Source organism: Aotus nancymaae, unplaced genomic scaffold (assembly GCF_030222135.1).
Source record: "Aotus nancymaae isolate 86718 unplaced genomic scaffold, 86718_ANA_hifiasm-v0.15.2.pri h1tg000058l, whole genome shotgun sequence".
In the NCBI taxonomy this organism is placed as follows: Eukaryota; Metazoa; Chordata; class Mammalia; order Primates; family Aotidae; genus Aotus; species Aotus nancymaae.
In genome coordinates this window covers 27,772,385-27,792,985 of record NW_026988472.1, presented here as the reverse complement: position 1 = coordinate 27,792,985, position 20,601 = coordinate 27,772,385, and the positions used below count along the sequence as shown (strand labels likewise).

Below are 20,601 nucleotides of genomic sequence, written 5' to 3'. Positions count from 1 at the left end.
GAGAGATATAAAACTAGGCAGTAGTGGTCTGCCACTTAATCCCTGCTTCCTTCCTGTAACAGGATGATTTCCACATTTTGTCTTCTAAAATAATTGCTAAGGAGAGCTACAAAGTGGAAAAGAAGATAGATCCCTTCTCTGCCTGAACTTGACTCAACTGGCAAAACATTAAACCTCATAAATAACATTTTTCAGGTATTCCTGTTTGGTTAATTATCCTCCCCCACCCCCACCCCCAGTCACTTGATTAGAGTTTACATCTATACTTTCAAAAATTAAGTCCTCCAGAACAGTACTACTCAAAATATGGCCTTTTACAGGTATAGAAATTGAAAGTGTGTTAAGCAACTTCCATAGCAATTTGACATTGCCATGACATCCAAATTCATGACCAATGCGTTCATCTCATGGAGCAGGGAACAGATGAGATCGAGTGTTGTTGAATTCGACTGTTGAGTTACATGTGTGAATGCATACTAGTCACTTTTATTAGAACCACCTAAAAATATGTGATGTATACTATGTTAAAAACCACCACCAGCCGGGTGCGGTGGCTCCTGCCTGTAATCCCAGCACTTTGGGAGGTGGAGGGGGGCGGATCACAAGGCACAAGGTCAAGAGATCAAGACCATCCTGACCAACATGGTGAAACCTCGCCTCTACTAAAAATACAAAAATTAGCCAGGCGTGGTGTCCTGTAGTCCCAGCTACTCGGGAGGCTAAGGCAGAAGAATCACTTGAACCTGGGAGGAGAAGGTTGCAGTGAGCTGAAATCACGCCACTGCACTCCAGCCTGGGTGACAGAGCCAGACTTCATCTCAAAAAAAAAAAAAAAAAACCCAAAAATCAAAAAACCCTGCCCTTCATCAGTTTGAGAAGCACTGCTCTTAAAGGTGATAGCCTCTTTTTTTTTTTTCCCCTTTAAGATAGGGTCTTGCTATAATTGCCCAGGCTGGACTCGAACTCCTGGGCTCAAGGGATCCTCCTGCCTCAGCCTCTGGAAGTGCTGGGACTACAGGTGCATGCCACCATGCCTGACCTTAAAGTGATAGCCATTTTACAGAACAAGAAAGTAAAATATAAAAACAATCACTTTCTTCCCAAAATTAAAGCTTGCTAAAGAAATATATATGTAAATATATCAATATAAGCAACATTTGTCTCCGTTATATAAGGTTCTATTTATGAGGGGGTGTAATGAGTTTCCTGGAGTTATGCAAGCGATCAACACTTTGTGGAATAGCAAATTTTGAAACATTCTCACAGAATATCACCAATTCATAAATAAGCTAATGATTCATCCACTATGTCATAAGAGACACTTTCAGAATATTTTTAGGTCATTTTATTACTACCGTAGAGGGTACAGACTTTAAAAACTCTCTATCTATTTTATGTGAGTGTTCCGACTGTTCTGAATCTCTTTCCAGAAAAATTGCAGCTCCCAAGAGACGTACAGAGGTAATCAGACTTGTGGGCTTAAAAAAGAAATATTGGAAATGTCTGAATAAGAGCAGACACGTTTTTAGATGCCTTTACTCTGTGTGCAAAAATCATCTTCTGCAGATCCAGCTACATAAAATTGTACACATCCAGCACTTTTCTTCTAGCTGCAGGTGTAACCTTAATGTTCCTCCTATTTAGATCAGTAAACCACAATTTGGCAGTTCTTTTAAAATTGTAAACCAGTCAAAGTCTAAGGAACAATTTTTTGAGTCTCCTTCTGAAATAAGCTTTGAGAGATGCAATTCAGAAATATCTATTTATTTATGTTCTTCAATTAGAAGCTTTAAATTAAGTTATTTGAAGAAGAAAAAATACTGTAATATATAGAACAGTCCATTAAAATGACATAAATTTTGATTTGGAAATTACATTTCTATTTTACAAATGGGGAAAGCCAAGGGATCCTAATCAAAGTTAAAAGAGCAGATTATTTTTCTTTGTTCCTTTATAAGCTGGATAGTAGGAGTAAAGGAAGAACATTTATAACAGCCTTAATATCAAATTTGAGTAAATCTCCTGTGCTAATTTTGTCAGCTAGGGAATAAAGAATGTCATATGGATTCCAGTTTAATTATGCTGATAAAGCAGTTTTATAAATCATGCTAAGAGTAATGGATGTTCCTTTGAGAACACAGAACTAGGAGTTCATAAAATGTATGTTCTGGACTTGGTTCCTTATCTTCTACCCGTATGTGAGCATAAATCAAATCAAGTCTTGAGCCTCAGTCTGCTCAAGTCCAAATGGAAAGAAGAGAAAAGTTGTCCCATACACCGATATGGTAGCATTATTTCTCAAATCAAAAACTGGAAGGATACTCAAAGGGATGACAGGACAAAAAAAATCTGAAACTGAAATTGATAGAAAACTGACAGGACAAAAAAATCTGAAACTGAAATGGATAGGTCATATGCCAGCTAATCTATAGCTGTGTAAGGATTAAATATGGTTATTTCTGAAAACTCTTTGCACATTGTAAAGTGCTACACAAATAAAGTACAATTATTATAAATATGATTATCCTATTATTCATATCCTTTAGGTTGGTGGTGACAAAGAAGAACTGGGGGTTTAGGCTGATAACATTCATATAACCAAGCTTTACTCTATCCATGAGTTAAACTAAAACCAGTCATTTAAAGATGAACGACGACTGGCCAACATGACATATAAGAAAATGAGGACCAACAGAAAGCAAGGGACTTACCCAAAGTCATACCCAAGCTGACATCTGAATCTAGATATCCTTTCCAATTCAAAGCATTATGGCAGTAAAAAGTCAAAAGGCAGGCCGGGCACAGTGGCTCACACCTGTAATCCCAGCACTTTGGGAGGCTGAGGCAGGTGGATCATGAGGTCAGGAGTTCAAGACCAGCCTGGTCAGGTCAAATGGTGAAACGCCGTCTCTACTAAAAATAGAAAAATTAGCTAGGCGTGGTGGCACACACCTGTACTCCCAGCTACTCGAGAGTCTGAGGCAGGACAATCACTTGAGGTTGCAGTGAGCCGAGATCACACCACTGCACTCCAGCCTGGGCAACAGAGCGAGACTCCGTCTCAAAAAAAAAAAAAAAAAAAAGGCAAAAGGCAGAGGCTTTAACACTGAACAACATGTTAAGGAATTAGAAGCAAGAGCCAAGGAAAGCTAAATATTGAGTAGCTTAGTGGAGAACAGTTTAGTTCACAAAATATGCTGAGAAAAGCATTAGGACAAGCTCCTAATGCAAAAGGAATTCATAGTCATTCAGAATCCTGCAGTTTCTAGCCTAAGAGCATACTCAGGAGGGAATACTTAATGGAATGTAGAAAGCCTATCAAAAGAGGGAAATGAGCAAATAACTATGATATTCCTTCCTCTTGGGCAAACTGAAGAAACAGGTACAAGGATTTTGATGACAGTGTTAACTCTCTTGCAATTGCTGATTTATAATGATATTCATGTATCTTTAAGAAGCTCTTAGCCCCCTTAACTAGGACTTAACTAGTCCTCCTAACTAGAACTGCTGAAGAATCACACCCATAACCTGAGGCCCAGCAGACCCTAAAGTTAAATCCTCACTTTAATATTCTGAAGCTCTCTGCAGGCCACAGGCATGAAGCTAAGGGCCATGTGCGGATCCACTGCCTTCAAATCTTATGGGGGTTTTTTGTTTCTTGTTTTTGTTGTTTTCTGAGACAGAGTCTTGCTCTCTCACCGGGCTGGAGTGCAAGTGGTGCCATCTTGGCTCAACCTTTGCCTCCGGGGTTCAAGCGATCCTCCTGCCTCAACCTCCCGAGTAGCTGGAACTACAGGCACGCACCACCACACCCAGCTAATTTTTTGTATTTTTAGTGGAGGTGGGGTTTCACCATGTTGGCCAGGATGGTCTCGATCTCTTGACCTCGTGATCCAACCACTTTGGCTTCCCAAAGTGATGGGATTACAGGCGTGAGCCACCACTTTTCCTAAGAACTTCGAAAACCCTCAGAAGTTCATTTTTGAAAATTGAGAGCTTTTGCGTAATTCAAGTGAGCATCATGCTGGATAATGGGTTCCAAAACTTGGGCAACAGATTAAAATGGGCTAGATCCTTCTGAAGAATGTTATAACTTAAGTAAAAAAGAACCAATACCCCTTGAGAAAAAAACTTGTGGCTAAAAAGGCTTCAATGAAGGAAAAGGAAATTGGAATAAGTAACATTAGAACATATGGTGCATCTAGATTTTAATAAACTGCTTGAAATAAAATCAGCTTTCTGAAGTGCAGTGATTCTCTCTTCACATTATCCTATTTTTACCTATATGTCTCCTTTGTAAACTGGTATTCTTGTACTATATTGATGGTATCACAAATGCAAAAAAAAAAAAAAAAAAAACTCACATTGTAATTTAGAAAGGAACCACTGGGGAACCACATAAATATTTTATTGTATTTATAATTAAGAGACCCTGAATAAGACAGGCTAAGAAACAATGTTTTTTTAAACAGGGTCTCACTCTGTTGCCCAGACTGGAGTGCAGTGATGGAACCTTGGCTCATGGCAGTCTCAACCTTCCCAGCTCGAACAATCCTCCTACTTCAGCCTCTTATCTGGGACTAAAGGCAAATGCCACCACGCTTGGCTAATTTTCGTATTTTTTGTAGAGATGGGGTTTCACCATATTGCCCAGGCTGGTCTCAAACTCCTGAGCTCAAGTGATCTGCTCACCTCGGCCTCCAAAAGTGCTGGGATTACAAGTGTGAGCTACCATGCCCAGCCTAAATTCTACTCTGTTGATCAGTATATCTATCCTTATGTAAGTACTCTCTAGATTACTTAAGTTTGTAGTAAGACTTAAAATTGGAAAATGTGAGGCCAGGTGCAGTGGCTCACACTTGGAATCCCAGAGCTGTGGGAGGTCAAGGTGGGAGGATCACTTGAGCCAAGAGTTCCAGACCAGCCTGGGCAACATGGTGAGACCCCTGTCTACACAAAAAAATTTAAAAAGATTAGCCAGGCATGGTGGCACATGCCTATAGTCCCAGCTACTTGTAAGGCTGAGGTGGGAGGATCACTTGAGCCTAGGTGTTCAAAGCTGTAGTGAGCCATGATCAGGCCATGGCACTCCAGTCTATGTGACAGAGCAAGATACAATCTTTAAAAAAAATAAATTTAAAAAAGTATTTTTAAGCAGCACATATTATGTGTATGGGGGAAGGGTGAGCTTTTAAAAAATATTTTCTTAAAATTTCAGTAATGAAGTTATGGACCTAGACATAAATTGTGAGAAAAGGACAGGCTTTTAACCACATAACTGCACTTGACGTAAATCAATATTATATTAGTATTTCAAAATAAATTCCAGGGCATCTTACTAACATCTACCAATTTTGTAAATGCTTTCTGGAGCCTGGAAGAGCTCAGGGTTTTAAATCACCAAGCTAACCTATTGGAACAGTCTTTCCATTGCATTTGTAAAAATGCTAATGGGAATCTAAAATTCACCTCATGAGTTGAAAATATTACTACTTCTAGGGAGCGACAAAGAATGTGCCCTCTCAATAACAAATGAATGGCCCTAAGGAGTCTAATGGGAAATATTTTAAGAGCCTCTCTATTTGACAACAGCTTGCCTCACTCAGCCTGTAAGACACGGATGGGTAGCATGATCTTCTCCTGTTGTTTGTTTTCTCAGAATGTACATTTCAGAACATAGGAATGATTAAACTTTTAGAAATCCATTTGTCTGCAGAGTTAGCCTAAAGGTACCTCTTGAAAACGGTATCTCTTGAAAAATGATGATCACAGCCAAGTTTAGAAACAGCCTGCCACACCCTTAGCCCAAAGTAAAAGAAAAACAAAATTCTTAGACAGTTATGTCCTCACATTTTAATGATAAAGCACCAAGACCTAGAAAAAACAGACATGAGACACTTGGTCTCTTATATCCCACTCACTCCACTACTATTCTCTACTACTATTCTATGACAATTGGGGGTAGTCACAGAAAAAATGCTGAAAGCAAACTGATTTCCAGTTGCTTTTAGTGATTTCTTCCCTGTAAAAATCAAAGGCAATGCTTTTGTCAAACGATTAACGTGGTGTAAAAAATTTTCTGGAGACTCAAATACCTAATGACTGTTCAGTCATCATAGTGAACGTTTAAATTATTTCTTTGCTGTGTCTTGCTTTGTGTGGGACTCTGACAATATTTTCTGTCAATTTTTTGCGTAGGTACACAGCCTATAAATGAGGGGAACACAATATTTTTAATACTTGATGGAAACCTCCTCTGAAAAGCCATTTTAGATCCATTGGAAATAATCTAAAATTAATTATCTTAAATTGTTTATTTAGTTTTTAATCAAAAAAGTTCTATTTTCTCTATCTCTAAAATGTCTACATCTGCGTTTTTTCATGACTAGACATACTTACAGACTAAAAATACATGAGATGATCTCCTTGTTTTAAAGGTTAACTGACAAAGTCCATGAGAATCAGGGTCCTTAAACATAAATTATCTACACATATGTGGGGTGTGTGTATGTGTGCGTGTCTGTGGCTACTGCTAGTTTTCTATCATAGGTTCTCATTGGTTAATGAATCATAGCTATAGAGACACTAAAAAATAGAATAGGGGATATTGACAAAGAAATTTTTTTTTGCCAAACATCTAATTGTAAATACAAATTCATTGTAGAAAATCAGTGGAAAAGGAATGGAAAGGAAAATCACCTAGACTTTATTAGAAAGCTCCAATGGTAATACCTCAAGCAATAGTATAGTTTTTCATCAGTAAATACTTGCTACTTTTTTAGTTCTTACAAAATGTTTTCAGCTTTTAATCCTACTCTGTTCAAACCCTGTGTGCGGGAGAACACCTGAATACTTTTGAGGGCAAGGCGGGTAACAGAAACATGTGTTGAACAGGCTGCTAGGGAACTTTGGCAAATTAGAGAAGGGATATCTCCTTAGAAGTGGGCATCTTTAAGAATATATAACCTTTCATGCATACTGTGAACCTTGTAGCTTCCACAGTAGAGTATGTCTGGAGTGGGGTAACAGAGGGAAAAAGCAACATATTGATATTGTCAGCATTTCACCAGAGACCTGAGGTTCAGGTTCGATTAGGAGAGGGGGCTAGATGTGGTCTTAAACATTTTTGTTTTTTTTGTTTTTTGTTTTTTTGTTTTTTTAGGTGGAGTCTTGCTCTGCACCCAGGCTGGAATGCAATGGCGCAGTCTCAGCTTACTGCAACCTCCGCCTCCTGGGTTCAAGCGATTCTCCTGCCTCAGTCTCCCGCATAGCAGAGATTACAGGTGCCTGCCACCATGCTCGGCTAATTTTTATATTTTTAGTAGAGATGGGGTTTCACTATGTTAGCCAGCCTGGTCTCAAACTCCTGACCTCATGATCTTCCCCACCTTGGCCTCCCAAAGTGCTGGGATTACAGGCGTGAGCCACCGTGCCAGGCCGGTCTTAAACATTTGACATGCCAGACCACAACACCATTTCTGCTTTCAAGATACCTTTCATGAACTGGCTGTGGTTGAAGGCTTCTGACAATTTCATCCAGCTCAAAGAGCAATTTGAACCTAAAGGGATACCTCTTGAAAAAGAAAAACATAAGCTACTAAGTAAAAACTAAAAAGCAATAAAAAGTTTATTTTCAGTATTTTATGTTTTGACTTTGAAACAGTATAATTTTAGAGAGGGGGGAAAGGCACTGCTGGTAGTTAATCTTATACAGGATCTCAAGGATGTAGGCAGGCCAGGCACAGTGGCTCACACCTGTAATCCTAGCACTTTGGGAGGCCGAGGCGCGCAGATAACCTGAGGTCAGGAGTTCGAGACCAGCCTGGCCAACATGGTGAAATCTCGTCTGTACTAAAAATACAAATATTAGCTGGGCATGGTGGCAGATGCCTGCAATCCCAGCTACTCGGGAGGCTGAAGCAGGAGAATCACTTGAACCTGGGAAGCAGAGGTTGCCATGAGCAGAGATCATACCACTGCACTCTAGCCTGGGCAACAGAGTGAGACCCTCTCTCAAAAAAAAAAAAAAAAAAAAAAAAAAAGATGTAGCCATATAATAAACTAAGTCAATCATTCTGGGTGTGCCAGGCAACAGTGAAAGGAGTGCTCATTGTTTAGGAACCCACCATACCATTTCCAGAAATACCATTCAAGTAACTTACTATTCATAGATAAAACAACCAATTCATATATATGTGTAGCAGGTATGAAGTAATCAACATGAACATACTTTACCTAGTGAATAAAATCAATGACAGCAGTGAAAGCACTAACACAAGACCAAGGACAAATCCAGGTGTAGCTCCACATAGCTGTGTAGCCCTGATCAATGCCTCCCTGAGCTTGGCTTCACTGTCCTGTGAAATGTGGATGTTGGTACCATCCACTATGGAAGCTGGTTGCTGGCATGTCTCATGTGGCGCACGTATAATAGGCCCTCAATAAATGGGAGATGTTATCTGATTAATTGCCATTTGGATAAAAGTCCAACGAATATTTGATTGTTACAAAAATAATATCACCTCTGAATGGTGAAAAGGAAATTTCAACACTTAATTCACTTGCAAATGGTTTGTTATTAGGCTAGCATGAAACAGAATTTCAAAGGGGGCTGGAATTGATCGTACACTTACGATGGTTTCCTTTTATTATATACAAATTACACCTCAAACTTGATTTAATAAAAAAGGAAGTCTGCAATAAATGAGTTCTAAAATCCCCCACAACTGTAATTTTCTGTTATCATTTGAAATTGAGTGATTTCACAAGCCCAATCCAAATGTAGCTCCAAGTGAGTTTATCCAAGTGAACTCACTTGTATTCAAGTGAGTTTGTCACCACATCCAAACTACTGAAAAAATTTTAGAAATATAATGATTAAATGTAAATTGAATTCATATTAATCGAGCAAACATGTATTCATTGATAGCCCATAATTAGCTTTTCATCAAACATGTTTGTGGTTCCTCACTACAGAGTAAATGAAAATAAGTAGTACAGAATACTAAACAACAAAATGGAAACATGGCCATGGTAATACCTTACTTTCCAGTGGAAAAAAAAAGCAAGTTATAAGAGAATGATTTGGGCACGGTGGCTCACACCTGCAATCCCAGCACTTTGGGAGACCAAGGCAGGTGGATCACCCGAGGTCAGGAGTTTGAGACCAGCCTGGCCACCATGGTGAAACCCTATCTCTACTATAAATTTAAAAAAAAAATTAGCCAGTCTTGGTGGTGGACGCCTGTGACCCCAGCCACTCAGGAGACTGAGGCAAGAGAATAGCTTGATCCCAGGAGGCTGTGGTTGCAGTGAGCTGAAATTGCAGCACTGCACTCCAGCCTGGGTGACAAGAGCAAAGACTCATTTAAAAAAAAAAAAAAGAGAGAATGATTCAGCTTCTAGAAAAATATATATATAGAAAGACATTTTTGAAGATATCTACTAGATTATTAAACATCAGCTAACTCTAAGAAGTAGGTTATGATTTCTTTTTTTTGTTAGCCTGTCTGTATTTTTAAATTTTTAAAAATACAGGCCGGGCGCTGTGGCTCACGCCTGTAATCCTAGCTCTTAGGGAGGCAGAGGCGGGAGGATAGCTTGAGCCCAGGAGTTTGAGACCTGCCTGGGCAATATAGTGAGACCCCGTTCTCCACAAAAAGGAAAAAAAAAAAAGACAAAAAAAATATTAAATAGGTATTAATTCTATAATAATTTTAAGAGTAAATTAAAATATTACAACTAGAAATCACTGTAATTAGGGTAGGAAATATTAGAAGTGGGCTAAATCTGTGTAAACCACAGGTTATGATCAGGAGGCACACAGACAAATTTAAATTAGTTCTTTCCAGACAGATTTCTAGTTTCTCTTGTACAATCAGGGGTTCTGGGAGTACTGGGATAGAAGACCAGCTTGCCCAGGACAGCTGCTGCCCACTTCAGATGAAGCTGTTTCATTGTCTCATTTGCCAAAAGATAAGCATTCACGTTTTCCACCTGTGGTATAAACAGTCTGCAATTATAAGCCAAAAACATTCTGTAGGGGCTGGAAATGTAGCACTCGAAAATTAGCTGATCCCAATTTTATGTAGATTTTAAACGTTTACACACTTATTACTAAACTGAAATGACATCATATTACTTTAAATGTATCGGATAGCTCTGACTAGTATAAGTGACTTTTTTCTTTTTCATGTTTTTTATTTGCATTTTTCAGGTTTTCTAGAAGAAATTTAGATCATTTATAATTAGAAAAATGTTTAATAAAACAATTTTTTGGCTAATATCTCTTCTTTAGTCCTTGGTGTCTCTATAGTTGCAATTCATTCAGTGAGAATCTATGACACAAAAGCAGTAATTCCTATGTATCCCCTGACACACACACCCCACTTACATATACCTACACAGAATTTATGTTTAAGCACCCTGATTCCCACGGTCTTTATCACGTAACCTTAAATCCAAAGAGATCGCCTTACACGTTTTAGTCTACCAGCATGTCCATTCACAGAAATACAGACTTTAAAAAGTAGAGAAGACATGACTAACTTTTTTTATTAAAAAAGAAAAACATACAAACACACAGCCTGAGCAACATAGTGAGACCTATCTCTACAAAAATAAAATAAATAAATTTTTAAAATGAGGTGGACACGGAGGTGCATGCCTGTAGTCCCAGCTACCCAGGAAGCTGAGGCACAAAAACAGAGGGCTTCGAGGCTGCATGAGCTATGACTGTACCACTGCACTCCAGCCTGGTAGACAGAGCAAAACCCTGTCCCAAAACAAAACAAAAACAAAAACAAGCTGCAACTCAAGATAATTCATTTCAGAATATTCCTTGTAGATCTAAAATGACAAACGAGATATCTAGCCGTTCTTCAAGTGTTAAAAAGACTGGTGTTTTGAAACCCCTATTTGCATACTATGTACCTATTCAAAACATTTCAAGTTATGAGGGGAAAGAGAACACAACTGTCAGGCTCTTACATAAACACAAAACAAGCCATAGTAAAGAAATCATTTAAATGTTCACATTAATGACCTGCCAGGCCTTAGGAATTGTGAGCACTGGAAAGACCGCAGAAAATTTCTTTACACAACAGCTGTGGTTTGGCAAAAGGGTTGTCTCGGTTTCACATGGAAGGAATCAATAAGCACCTGAAACAGTTTTCCATCTTCGTGGGAAGAAAAAAAAACAGCTGTAAATTGCAAGTGTTTTTCCACCCTTTTAGGGAGCAAAGAAAACTACAAAGACCTTTAGGCCCTTTCAGGTGTATTGAATTTTTAGAAATCAATCAACTTCTAAAACTTGTTTTTAAGGAACCTCTGAAAAAAAGAAAGGTGATTGTCAATTTGGGATAGGAAGGTGCCATTGCTTTCACCCTTGAAACAATCTAGTAATATATTTACATAGCAAATAACTTTCACGCTACAAACCGGTTTATCCTAAAAGCCACCGGTCACTTAACTTGGAGAAAACAGGGCTTTGTCCTTACCTAAAGATTGGTAGAGCTCTGTCATTTTGGGATGGTCCCAGCAAGTTGTTTGGGTCTCGTGGCTAAAACACAAAACATAAAGAAAGACTTTAGAATTTACAACGGGTGGTCGAGAAAAGAGAAAAAACCAAAGCAACATGATTTGCTTTTGAACCATTCGGAGTCTTTATTTCAAAGTCCTTCCATAGTGTATTGAAGAAATGTTTATCTTACAAGCAGAAAGGCCCCTGTCTTTGTTTTCAAAGGGAAAAGCAATATAAACATTATTCGCTTCCAGAATTTGTTTCTTCTTTGTATCCACAAATTGAATGCGCCTCAGTTACGATAAATTGACCTTGTTACGTGATCAATAATCGAATATCAGGATTTCTTCACCCATCCAATGTGAAACACTACAGAAAGGACACTGACAATTATTCAACTCTGTCAAAGAGATGCCGGACATTAGCTCAATAAATATAAATCATCTCACTTCTCATTTGCTTTCACTGCCCCTGACATTTTTCCATTACTCTTTTCTCTACATATCCAGATCTCATATCCATGATACCTGTATTTCATTTCAGCTTAAGGTATATCCAGTGCCTAACTAATATATCATAAATTCCTTCTTCCCGTTACTTTCAGAGTGTTTTTTCTTTAAACTCAGTATGCTATACTATACACCACTACACCTCTTCCTATATTTACTTGGGCCTGAATGAAGCATTCACAGCTCTCTTCCATTTCTTGAAGTGTAGTTGCTAACTATCAGCTCCTGCCACAAAAAGAACAAAACACCTTTGTTCCTCATTCAGTTACGTGAATAAACCCTGGAGAAATAACTACATATACTTTTCCTTACTTTGGCCCATCTACATAAATCACCATAGCATCGTATTTCCAGTTTTCAGGGATTACATGACAGGCTTTGATACAGTAAAATGAAGTTTTGAATGATATTTGGGTACTCATATGCAGAGCCTATTCATAATCTTTTGGGGGGAAGGGTAGGGAAGGAAAAAAAAGAGAAATCACTTAAATTGGGGAATTTCAAGAGGACCACATGGTACAGAGGCTTCACACAGCAAGAGGAGTTTGGAGAGGCAACAATGTCAAATGGCCTTAGCATATGTTTTGAATTTTAGGGCTCTGTGCCCTACTGGGGGTGAAATTTAAAGCAAGTCTGCTTACCTTGGAGGATTAAAGGATTAAGTTGCTATAGGTAAGTGACCGGCACCGTTTGGTGCTCAATATGTGGTCGCTTTTGGTATCAGTGCCCCTCAAATTGTCATCTATTAAAAGCAAAACTATTATTAGTTGATTACAATATAGATGTGAATCCAACTATAGTTAATCAAGCCTAAGAAAGATGCTTCGTAGAGAGCAAAACCAACACACTATATGTTATCACCTGTGATTAAAAAAAAATAAGTGAAAAGAACCATTTAAGTTGGTTTGAGAAAAATAATACAATCACAAATCTCATAAAGATATATGGAAATCACCCAAACTGTACAACTTCAAAGACCATCCCTGTGATATTTGCCAACCAGTGATTGAACAGTGAGGGCTACTGAAATCAGTTTGCAAGAAAATGTTCACTTGTGAAGGGCTGTTTCACTGTCTTCCAAATACATTCAGTTCTTTTTTACTTTTCCACAGAGACAATTCACATTTGAGGAGTATAACAAGGACTTATCAGTTGAGGGAATGTAACACAGTGACATTCAAGTCTTAAAGCGCAAGAAGTGGATGAGATGTGGTCTCTGTGCTTTAAGGGGTTTTAGGAAACCCCATGACCAAGCCAATTTAGGATCTGGGGAAGGGGTAGGCGGGCCTGGTACTTTAGATGCACAGTACAAGGAGGCTGCAGCTTGCAGCTTCATGGAAAAAATGTTGCTTGTTCTCAGGCGTTTCTCAGCTCACAAAGTGAGTGTGTACCAATTCCGTACACAAGTGCAGAGCAAAGAAAGGTTACCTTCTATTGAGACCACTCTGCATTCAGGCCTCCTCTATTTCCAAAGGTCATTCAGACGTGATATTAGCACCAGGGAGAAAGGAAGAGAGAAGAGAGGAAGCACACACATGTGTGCCCACACGTACAAGGGCTCACACAAGCCCTTACTAGTCACACTATGTAACAACAATGTCCCATCTCCAGGATATTTGTAAGGACTGGAACATCTTCTATAGATCTGCAGAAAAACATTTAGCTGAGCTGATAAGCCTGATGAGACAGAGACAGGGAACCACCCCGAAAAGCCACCATCTGGAGTGGACTTCAAATTGGAGACACATAGGCAAGAAATAAACTTGTACCAAACGCAATTCTAAAAGGAAACAGAAACGGTGCATACAATTTACAGGAGAATCCCACATAGAATGAATGAGGGCTTCATGTAGCTCCCCATCTCGGAAAGAAATCTCACGACTGTTGGCATACCTACATTTCCTACCTTTTTAAAGAATTTATTTTGAAGGTTAAAATTATGAAAAGGGTTTTAGAAATAATTTTCTTTAATCCATCAGTCCCTGGCAAAACTGAGAATCTCCTTTACTGGAAGAAGGAAGAAATTCTAAGCCCCCAATTCCATTGCCCATTTGTGAGTTAAGATACTAGTCCTTGATAGGTACTATTCTCCCAGTAGTTATCTGTGATTCAGGAGGACTGGAGTAACACAGATAAATGAGCTCCTCAAACAATTCCAAAGCTAACCTTTCTCACCTTCAACACACAAACCTTTTATTTTTAAGCAGTGCAAAAGAACTAGAAAAACAGATTTAGATTTCATCTTTGCAATCTAAGTTTCACTTCAATTGCAAACCAGTTCTAAGCAAAAGAAGTGAGCACAAGCGGAAAGAAGAAAAGAATAAAGGGTGTGACTAATCCTCAAAAGGAGAGAAATAGTCTTTTAATCATTTAATACTGAAAGTGCTTGGCAACATAGCTTCAGATTTTTTGGTAACTATATGATGAACCAAATACTTCACAGCATGTGAGTATTTTCTACCTGTGATGAATCCAGACCCCCTACTGGGACACATTTAACCCCCCAAAATAGATACGAACTATGAATATGGACTGGATGAAACAGTAGGCACAAATCTGCATAATTCATTTCTATCTTCCACTCTGAAGGACAAACCAATTTTTTGTCCGTGATCAATAAAGATTTTACAGCTTCATTTCTTACTCTGTGCCTGCCTTCAAAAACAGTAGAGATTTCTCAATAACTCCATGAGAAGAGTTCACACTTACCTGAAATATGCAGACAATATAGAAAAACATGGTGTGCTAGGAAGGAGGGAGTGGAAGGGTGGGTGGCACTGTTTTTGGTAATTGTCTCTTTTCTGCATTTCACTCTCCACATCGGAAATGCACTCCCCATATACCATGAACAACCAAAAAGGAAATTCTGAAACCTGTTCACATGTTAACGGGTACACCTTTGTTTGGCCTTTCTGAGAATAATGTTCAACATAGATCATAAGTCTGTATATACATTAACACAGAGATCAGCTTCATAAATAATCCTTAAAACGCTCTTTAAATCTTTAAAAGCAAATCTTATTGATTTTTGGCACTGCTGGTTCCAAAGCCTGGCATCAGATATGCCTCTCTGAGCAGTATTTATATGAAGATTTCCCCTCTTCTCTTTATATGTACAAACCATGATAATCTCTCTTTTTCCCTTTTATTTGAGGCTGTGATAGGAACCTGATGGAAATTAAAATATAAAACCATCGACTGTGACAAAAGACCCCGGCAACACCTACTTGTCAATAACAAGAAATTAAAGCATTACTTTACTGAGCACAAGGCTGACCTAATTTCCTACCATACAATTTAAATTTTCTCTCACCTTCTTTAGTTTCAAGTAGTGTGCAAGGTTATTATAACTGCCTCAGAGCTGTTCCTGCTGTCAGTGCTGGAATAATCAGACTTACTGGAATTGCTTTTTTAGTTTCTTAAAAACAAACATTAAACACTTGTAAAAAGTAACAAATATCTAGTGCCGTGGCTGGGAAAATGGCAGTTGCCTAATTAAAATAAGATTTCTTCTGCCACCACTGTTACTTGGTACTGAAAATATTCCGAACAGTTGCCTTTTTTAAAAAACTATCTTTCCGCTACTTCCCAGGGAGAAAACTAATCGCTATGCAGCAATATAAAAAGGTAGCGTTCTCTTGCGATTTGCAGAGGATTAGAGTTTGGCTTCATATATAATCTGGAGCCCATTGATCCACACACACAAATGATTTCCCTTTAATCTGGGGATCAGACTCTTTTTCTAGAGGAACCTTGGCATTTGCATGCTGAATTGTTGAACTTGGCTTGTATTGCTGGAATACTGGCAGGGTGTGGATGGTAAAATATATTTTAAAGTTTCTGCTACCGTGGGGCAGGGCTTTGGAGGGGTGGGCGTCAATGTAAGTATCAGAAATCCTATTTTAGTTTCCATTTCTTGTTCCCTGGGATATTTACCATTTTATTCTGTTTGGCTCAAGCCAGGGCAAAGATGATTGCCTCGGAGGCTGTTCCAGCTGTTACTTGTCCTCGGTTCTATTTGCTTTTCAAGGTTTAACTCCCACCCTCAACTTCAGCCAAGCAATTTCTTTTCAGGGTCGTGTCCAATCGGAGATCAAACAATGATGCCTGAAACCAATTCCACGGTGTTCAGGGGTCAGAGACCTTTCATATAACCGTGTTGTTTCATTTGCTCCTCTCGCTCCTCCAACAGCAAATGTATCCTCCAAAGAGGGGCTTCGGAAAAAGGTAATAAAAAATCTAGGCAAAAAAGAAAGGGTGATGGGGTAGGGGGTGACAAAGACAGGTGGCAGGGATAAAGCAGAGGACCAAGAGTTTATCGCCCAAGGAAGAATGCAGATTTCACTTAAAGACGCCACTTGAAAGCTCACCACTTAAATCGAATGGATTTTTTTCCATGATGTAAAAACAGTTTATAATTAATATTATGCCTCCCTCAAGCAACTAAACCGCTTCAATTTAAAGCTTGAAACTTAACTCCAAATTTGACTAAGATAAGCAAAGTGTCCTGCCCTTTTCCTTGCCGTGCTCGGATCGGGAGTGACAAACTTTGCTTGAGGTGAGCACAGACACCTGGAGAAACGCGAGAGAACACCCCAGAAATGACTCCACACCCAATTCCAAAGGGCAAAAAAAAAAAAAAAAAAAAAAGCCCAAACTGAAATCCTTGACTTCTGGGCTTTAGTTGTTTGTTCTTTCTTTCCTGATTTCTGCAGGTCTTGGGGCATGGAATGAGCACGGTAGAAAATGCAGCGAGGGAAATGTCAGTTGGAATCCTCGGAAGAAATCAGGCAGAAAGTTGACCTTTTGGCACTTGCAGTGCAATGGAAGGTAGCGCCGCGTGCGCCCCTTCCTTCTGCGAGTAAGAGGAACGATTTAGGAACAGCCTGCCTTGCTCACGTCCACACTGGCAGCCTGGAAAGGAGCAAAAAGCTCCCCCGGCCCCAATCCCCGCGTGAGGAACGCGTTGTCCCCTCTGGGGAAGAAGAGAAATCAGCTTTTTCTCTCCGAGCCCGTCCCAAAGCCGAGGAAAGAGGTTCCCCACTAGCCCGGCGCCTGGAGAGAATCCCCGGAGGCGCACCTGCAGCGGCGACGCGGAAACCCGCGGGAGAGGTTCCTAGACGCCCAGCTGCCCGGCGCCCCGGGTCCAGCCGCTGCCGCGCCTGTCCAAGTTTTGACCGCCTCAGCCTGCCCCTGCTCGCGCCACAAGTGCACGGATTGCGGCGTTCGGAGGGGGCCGGGGCCGAGATTCACTTACCCTTTGAGCTGTTCCCTCATGGCTGCAAGGGCTCTGCGGTCGAGGGTGGGTACCAGTGGAGGAGTGAGCTTCCCAGAGCCGCCGGGCTCCCCGAAAGTGGAGCGCCGCCGCCGCCGTCACCGCCGCCCAAGCTCGCCGCCGAAAGCACTGCGGAGGAGCCGGCGCGGGCGGGCCGGGGAGGGGGCGCTGCGGGCAGACGGGGCGGGGCCGTGTCGGGCTCCGCCCCCACCTAGGGACCTGGGAACCCGGACACCCAGAGACTGAGCAGTTGGGGCTTTCAAAACGGAAAGGAAAAAGAAAAGAGAAAAAAAGAAACACAGAAAGAAAGAGGAAGGGGATTTAAGGTAGACCCAGGAACCTGGAAGCCACACAAGTCTCTGCTAACACCTCCTTAAAGCCTCTAGCAAGACTACTTGTTGCCTAAATAAATGACCCAGGTGCAAATGACCTCATCGAAGATAATTAAGAGTGTGGGCTTGGAGTTTTCTTTTTTAAAAATGAAAGAAAAAAAAATGCATGCATAATTCTCTCTCCCTTTCCCGTCAAGTGAAGATTAAAGTGGCCGGCGATAAGGACGAGAAATTGCAGTCAGGCTCATCCTAGGCTAAAAAGGATTGTGAAAAAGCCTTTGTATTTGGATTTATGACATAGAAGCGGTTCTCAAAATGTAGTCCCTGGGAATAGCAGTGTCAGTATCACCTGGGAACTTCTTAGAAATGAAAATTCCCTCGGCCCGGCCCAGACCTACTGAACCAGAAACTCTGAGCACACTAATGCTTGAGAATCACTGGTATGGACTCTCTAAATTAAGACACTACCACCAGTGGTGTTGCACGGTTTGGTCCTTTAAAGGAACTCATTTCCAATACAATATTTTTTTGGAAAAGTTACAGGGCCTGAACAGTTCAAATGATTCTAATTTTAGAGTTTACAATATGATAGACGTTAACTACACACAATTATTTCAAGTTTGGAAATATTAAAAAAAAAAAAAAAGAAAGCCTTTATTAGCACAAGAATTTTCTGCAAACTTCAAATAATACCTTAGATTAGCATCTAAAGAGAATCTTATGATAAACGGTTAGTGATATTTTCACTGTTCTTCTTGTCCATTTATTTTGTTGGCTTGCTTTTCTTTTTATTTTCTTTCAAACATTTGCTTTCCACTCTCCTTTCTGGCTGATTCATTCCACTTCAGTCTACAGTTTAAATGTGGTCCCCTTTTAAAAATGTATTTCTTAAGGGATGCGGGTCTCACTGTGTTGCCCACGCTGGTCTCCCAACTCCTGGGGCTCAAGTAATCCTCCCACTTCGGCCTTCAAGTGCCTGTGATTACAGATTCACGCCACCATGTCCGGCTTCTTTTTAAATACTCCTTTTTTTGCTCAACATTTTTTCTCATAGAATGTTTTAGGTGGAAGGACACCCATCTTGTTTTATCTAATGCTACAGCATGGCAAAAGAGGCAAATATAAAGTATGTGGACAAAAGCAAAAGGGAGTGCGAGGTTTCTTTATTAGCTTTAACAAACCAAATACAAAGGGAAATGTTATCACTAAAGATATGTGCACGTATGTATGGTAGTTATTGCTAGTTTTAAGCGAATATCGCATTTCTTCTGGCATTCTGGCTCATACATTGAGATTTCTTAGTGTTGCCCTTTAGCAATTTTTAGCTAGTGAGTTGTGAAGGCAGCTGCTATTACGGTCTGAGGGGGGCACACTAAGATTCGCTTTGGCCGAAGTTGTCCCTTGGTCAAAGAGTATATTCTAGGTCTGCTCCTATCTTTGGGAAAGAGAGATTTGTGTCTTGTGATGAGGAAGTAGTGCCCTTTGCAGTAAATCAGAGACAGCAATCTCTGTGTCAGCGCGGCAAATCATTTAACTATTGTTTATGTTTATTTCAACTAAAAGACACAAGCCTCACAGCGTGGACATTTGCAAAAATTAGAAATCAATAAACTGAGGATTTGCAAAACCTGTAGAGTAAGACATTTGTCACTCTCTTCCTTTCCTGTTTTTTGTTTGTTTTACACTTTTCAATTACCTGCTCAAAATTCAGGCGTTCTGACATGCTTCTCTATAAATACTTAAGTCTCTTTTCTCAAGTGTCCAATTAGAAAACTACTAAGAACAATCTGTTGACAAGAAAAAAGAATGGAATAAGAAATCACTATTCAGACTTTTTTTAAAAAATTGACAGATGGCAATCCTCAAAAATACATCTTTAAGTTCTTTTTTAAACTGGAGTATAGGCACTTGAAGACTTGTTCCCAAATCTTGATGTCATGTTATAATTAAATACTGAAAGTATTATTTAGAAATGACACAGGCATCACAGAGACTGTTTTGTTGTCAGTTGCAGCCAGATTATGGATTTCGCTTATTAGAGAAAAGCATTTAGAAAAGAACATAATTGATATACCTTCATATCCTATGTAAATTAGGTAGCGGGGCCATGTATGATAATATATTAATTGCTTGTTTATAGTAGCTGTTTCTTCTTCTCCTCCCTCTTCTGATTATTCTTATTACTGTTTTGATATGAACCAGGGACATGAAAAGGGCCTGCAGCCCTGCCACCAGAACAAACTTCAGCTAAAATTTTGACTTCAGAATCAGCTATGACCTACTTGTTCCTAGTACCACCATCTAGAACGGTGCAAGGATTGGAATTAGAGAGTCCAGCTGCAAAACTCATGCTTTTAGCTATTCTGCTATGCTGCCATGAAGAGACATAGCTTCCTTTATTGTGGGAAAGGTCTGTGTTTTTTTCTAATATGCTCGTAGACAATCTCACTGATGGCTCAGAACAGAGAAGAGCCAATTTGCTAGAAATAAAGAAGAAATTAAATGGGATGAGGTCAAATAAGGCCACCCAGTAAATTTTCCCATAGCCAAAACTCTGGTATTTGAACCACTTAAACTTTGAGAATATCTTTATAAAATTAAGGGCATCTCCGACCTAAGGGACTGTGTAGGATACTTCTCCATTCTTCCCTCCATCTCTATTCTTTGTCCTTCTCCATTCTACTCTGTGTCCCAGGAGGTTGGACCTCTGTGGGGACGCCAATCAGGCCTGCCTGCCATTTGGCTTCTTTTTGCTTTCAGCCAATTGGGAAGCAGTGATGAAAGGCCTATAGAAGAGGAAAGGACAGGAGGAGAGTGATGTTTGGGTATTTATTTTCAGGTTCCCTCCTACTGATCTCTAGCCTGGCAGCTGCTGAGTTCCTTGACCTGTAGCCACAAGTCCTTGTGGGTCAGTCCTTTCCTACAGCAACAGCATTCCACCAGTTATGTAAACCATTCTCTTCC

At 39.9% G+C, this 20,601-nt stretch overlaps 1 protein-coding gene across 16 annotated transcripts in view; it reads right to left on the bottom strand.

The window, feature by feature from the left end:
* The window catches only part of DMD (dystrophin), a 2,277,745-nt gene that overhangs the window by 143,970 nt on the left and 2,113,174 nt on the right, over positions 1–20,601 (bottom strand). For 12 of the 16 annotated variants that reach the window (XM_064364425.1, XM_064364424.1, XM_064364427.1 and 9 more), the window contains one exon: positions 11,499–11,560. In XM_064364425.1, coding sequence (XP_064220495.1) covers positions 11,499–11,560 — 62 coding nt within the window. Of the gene's footprint in view, positions 1–11,498; positions 11,561–17,287; positions 17,439–20,601 lie in introns of those variants that run through there. The other 4 variants (XM_012448888.3, XM_012448889.3, XM_012448890.3 and 1 more) reach the window with 1 other exon arrangement.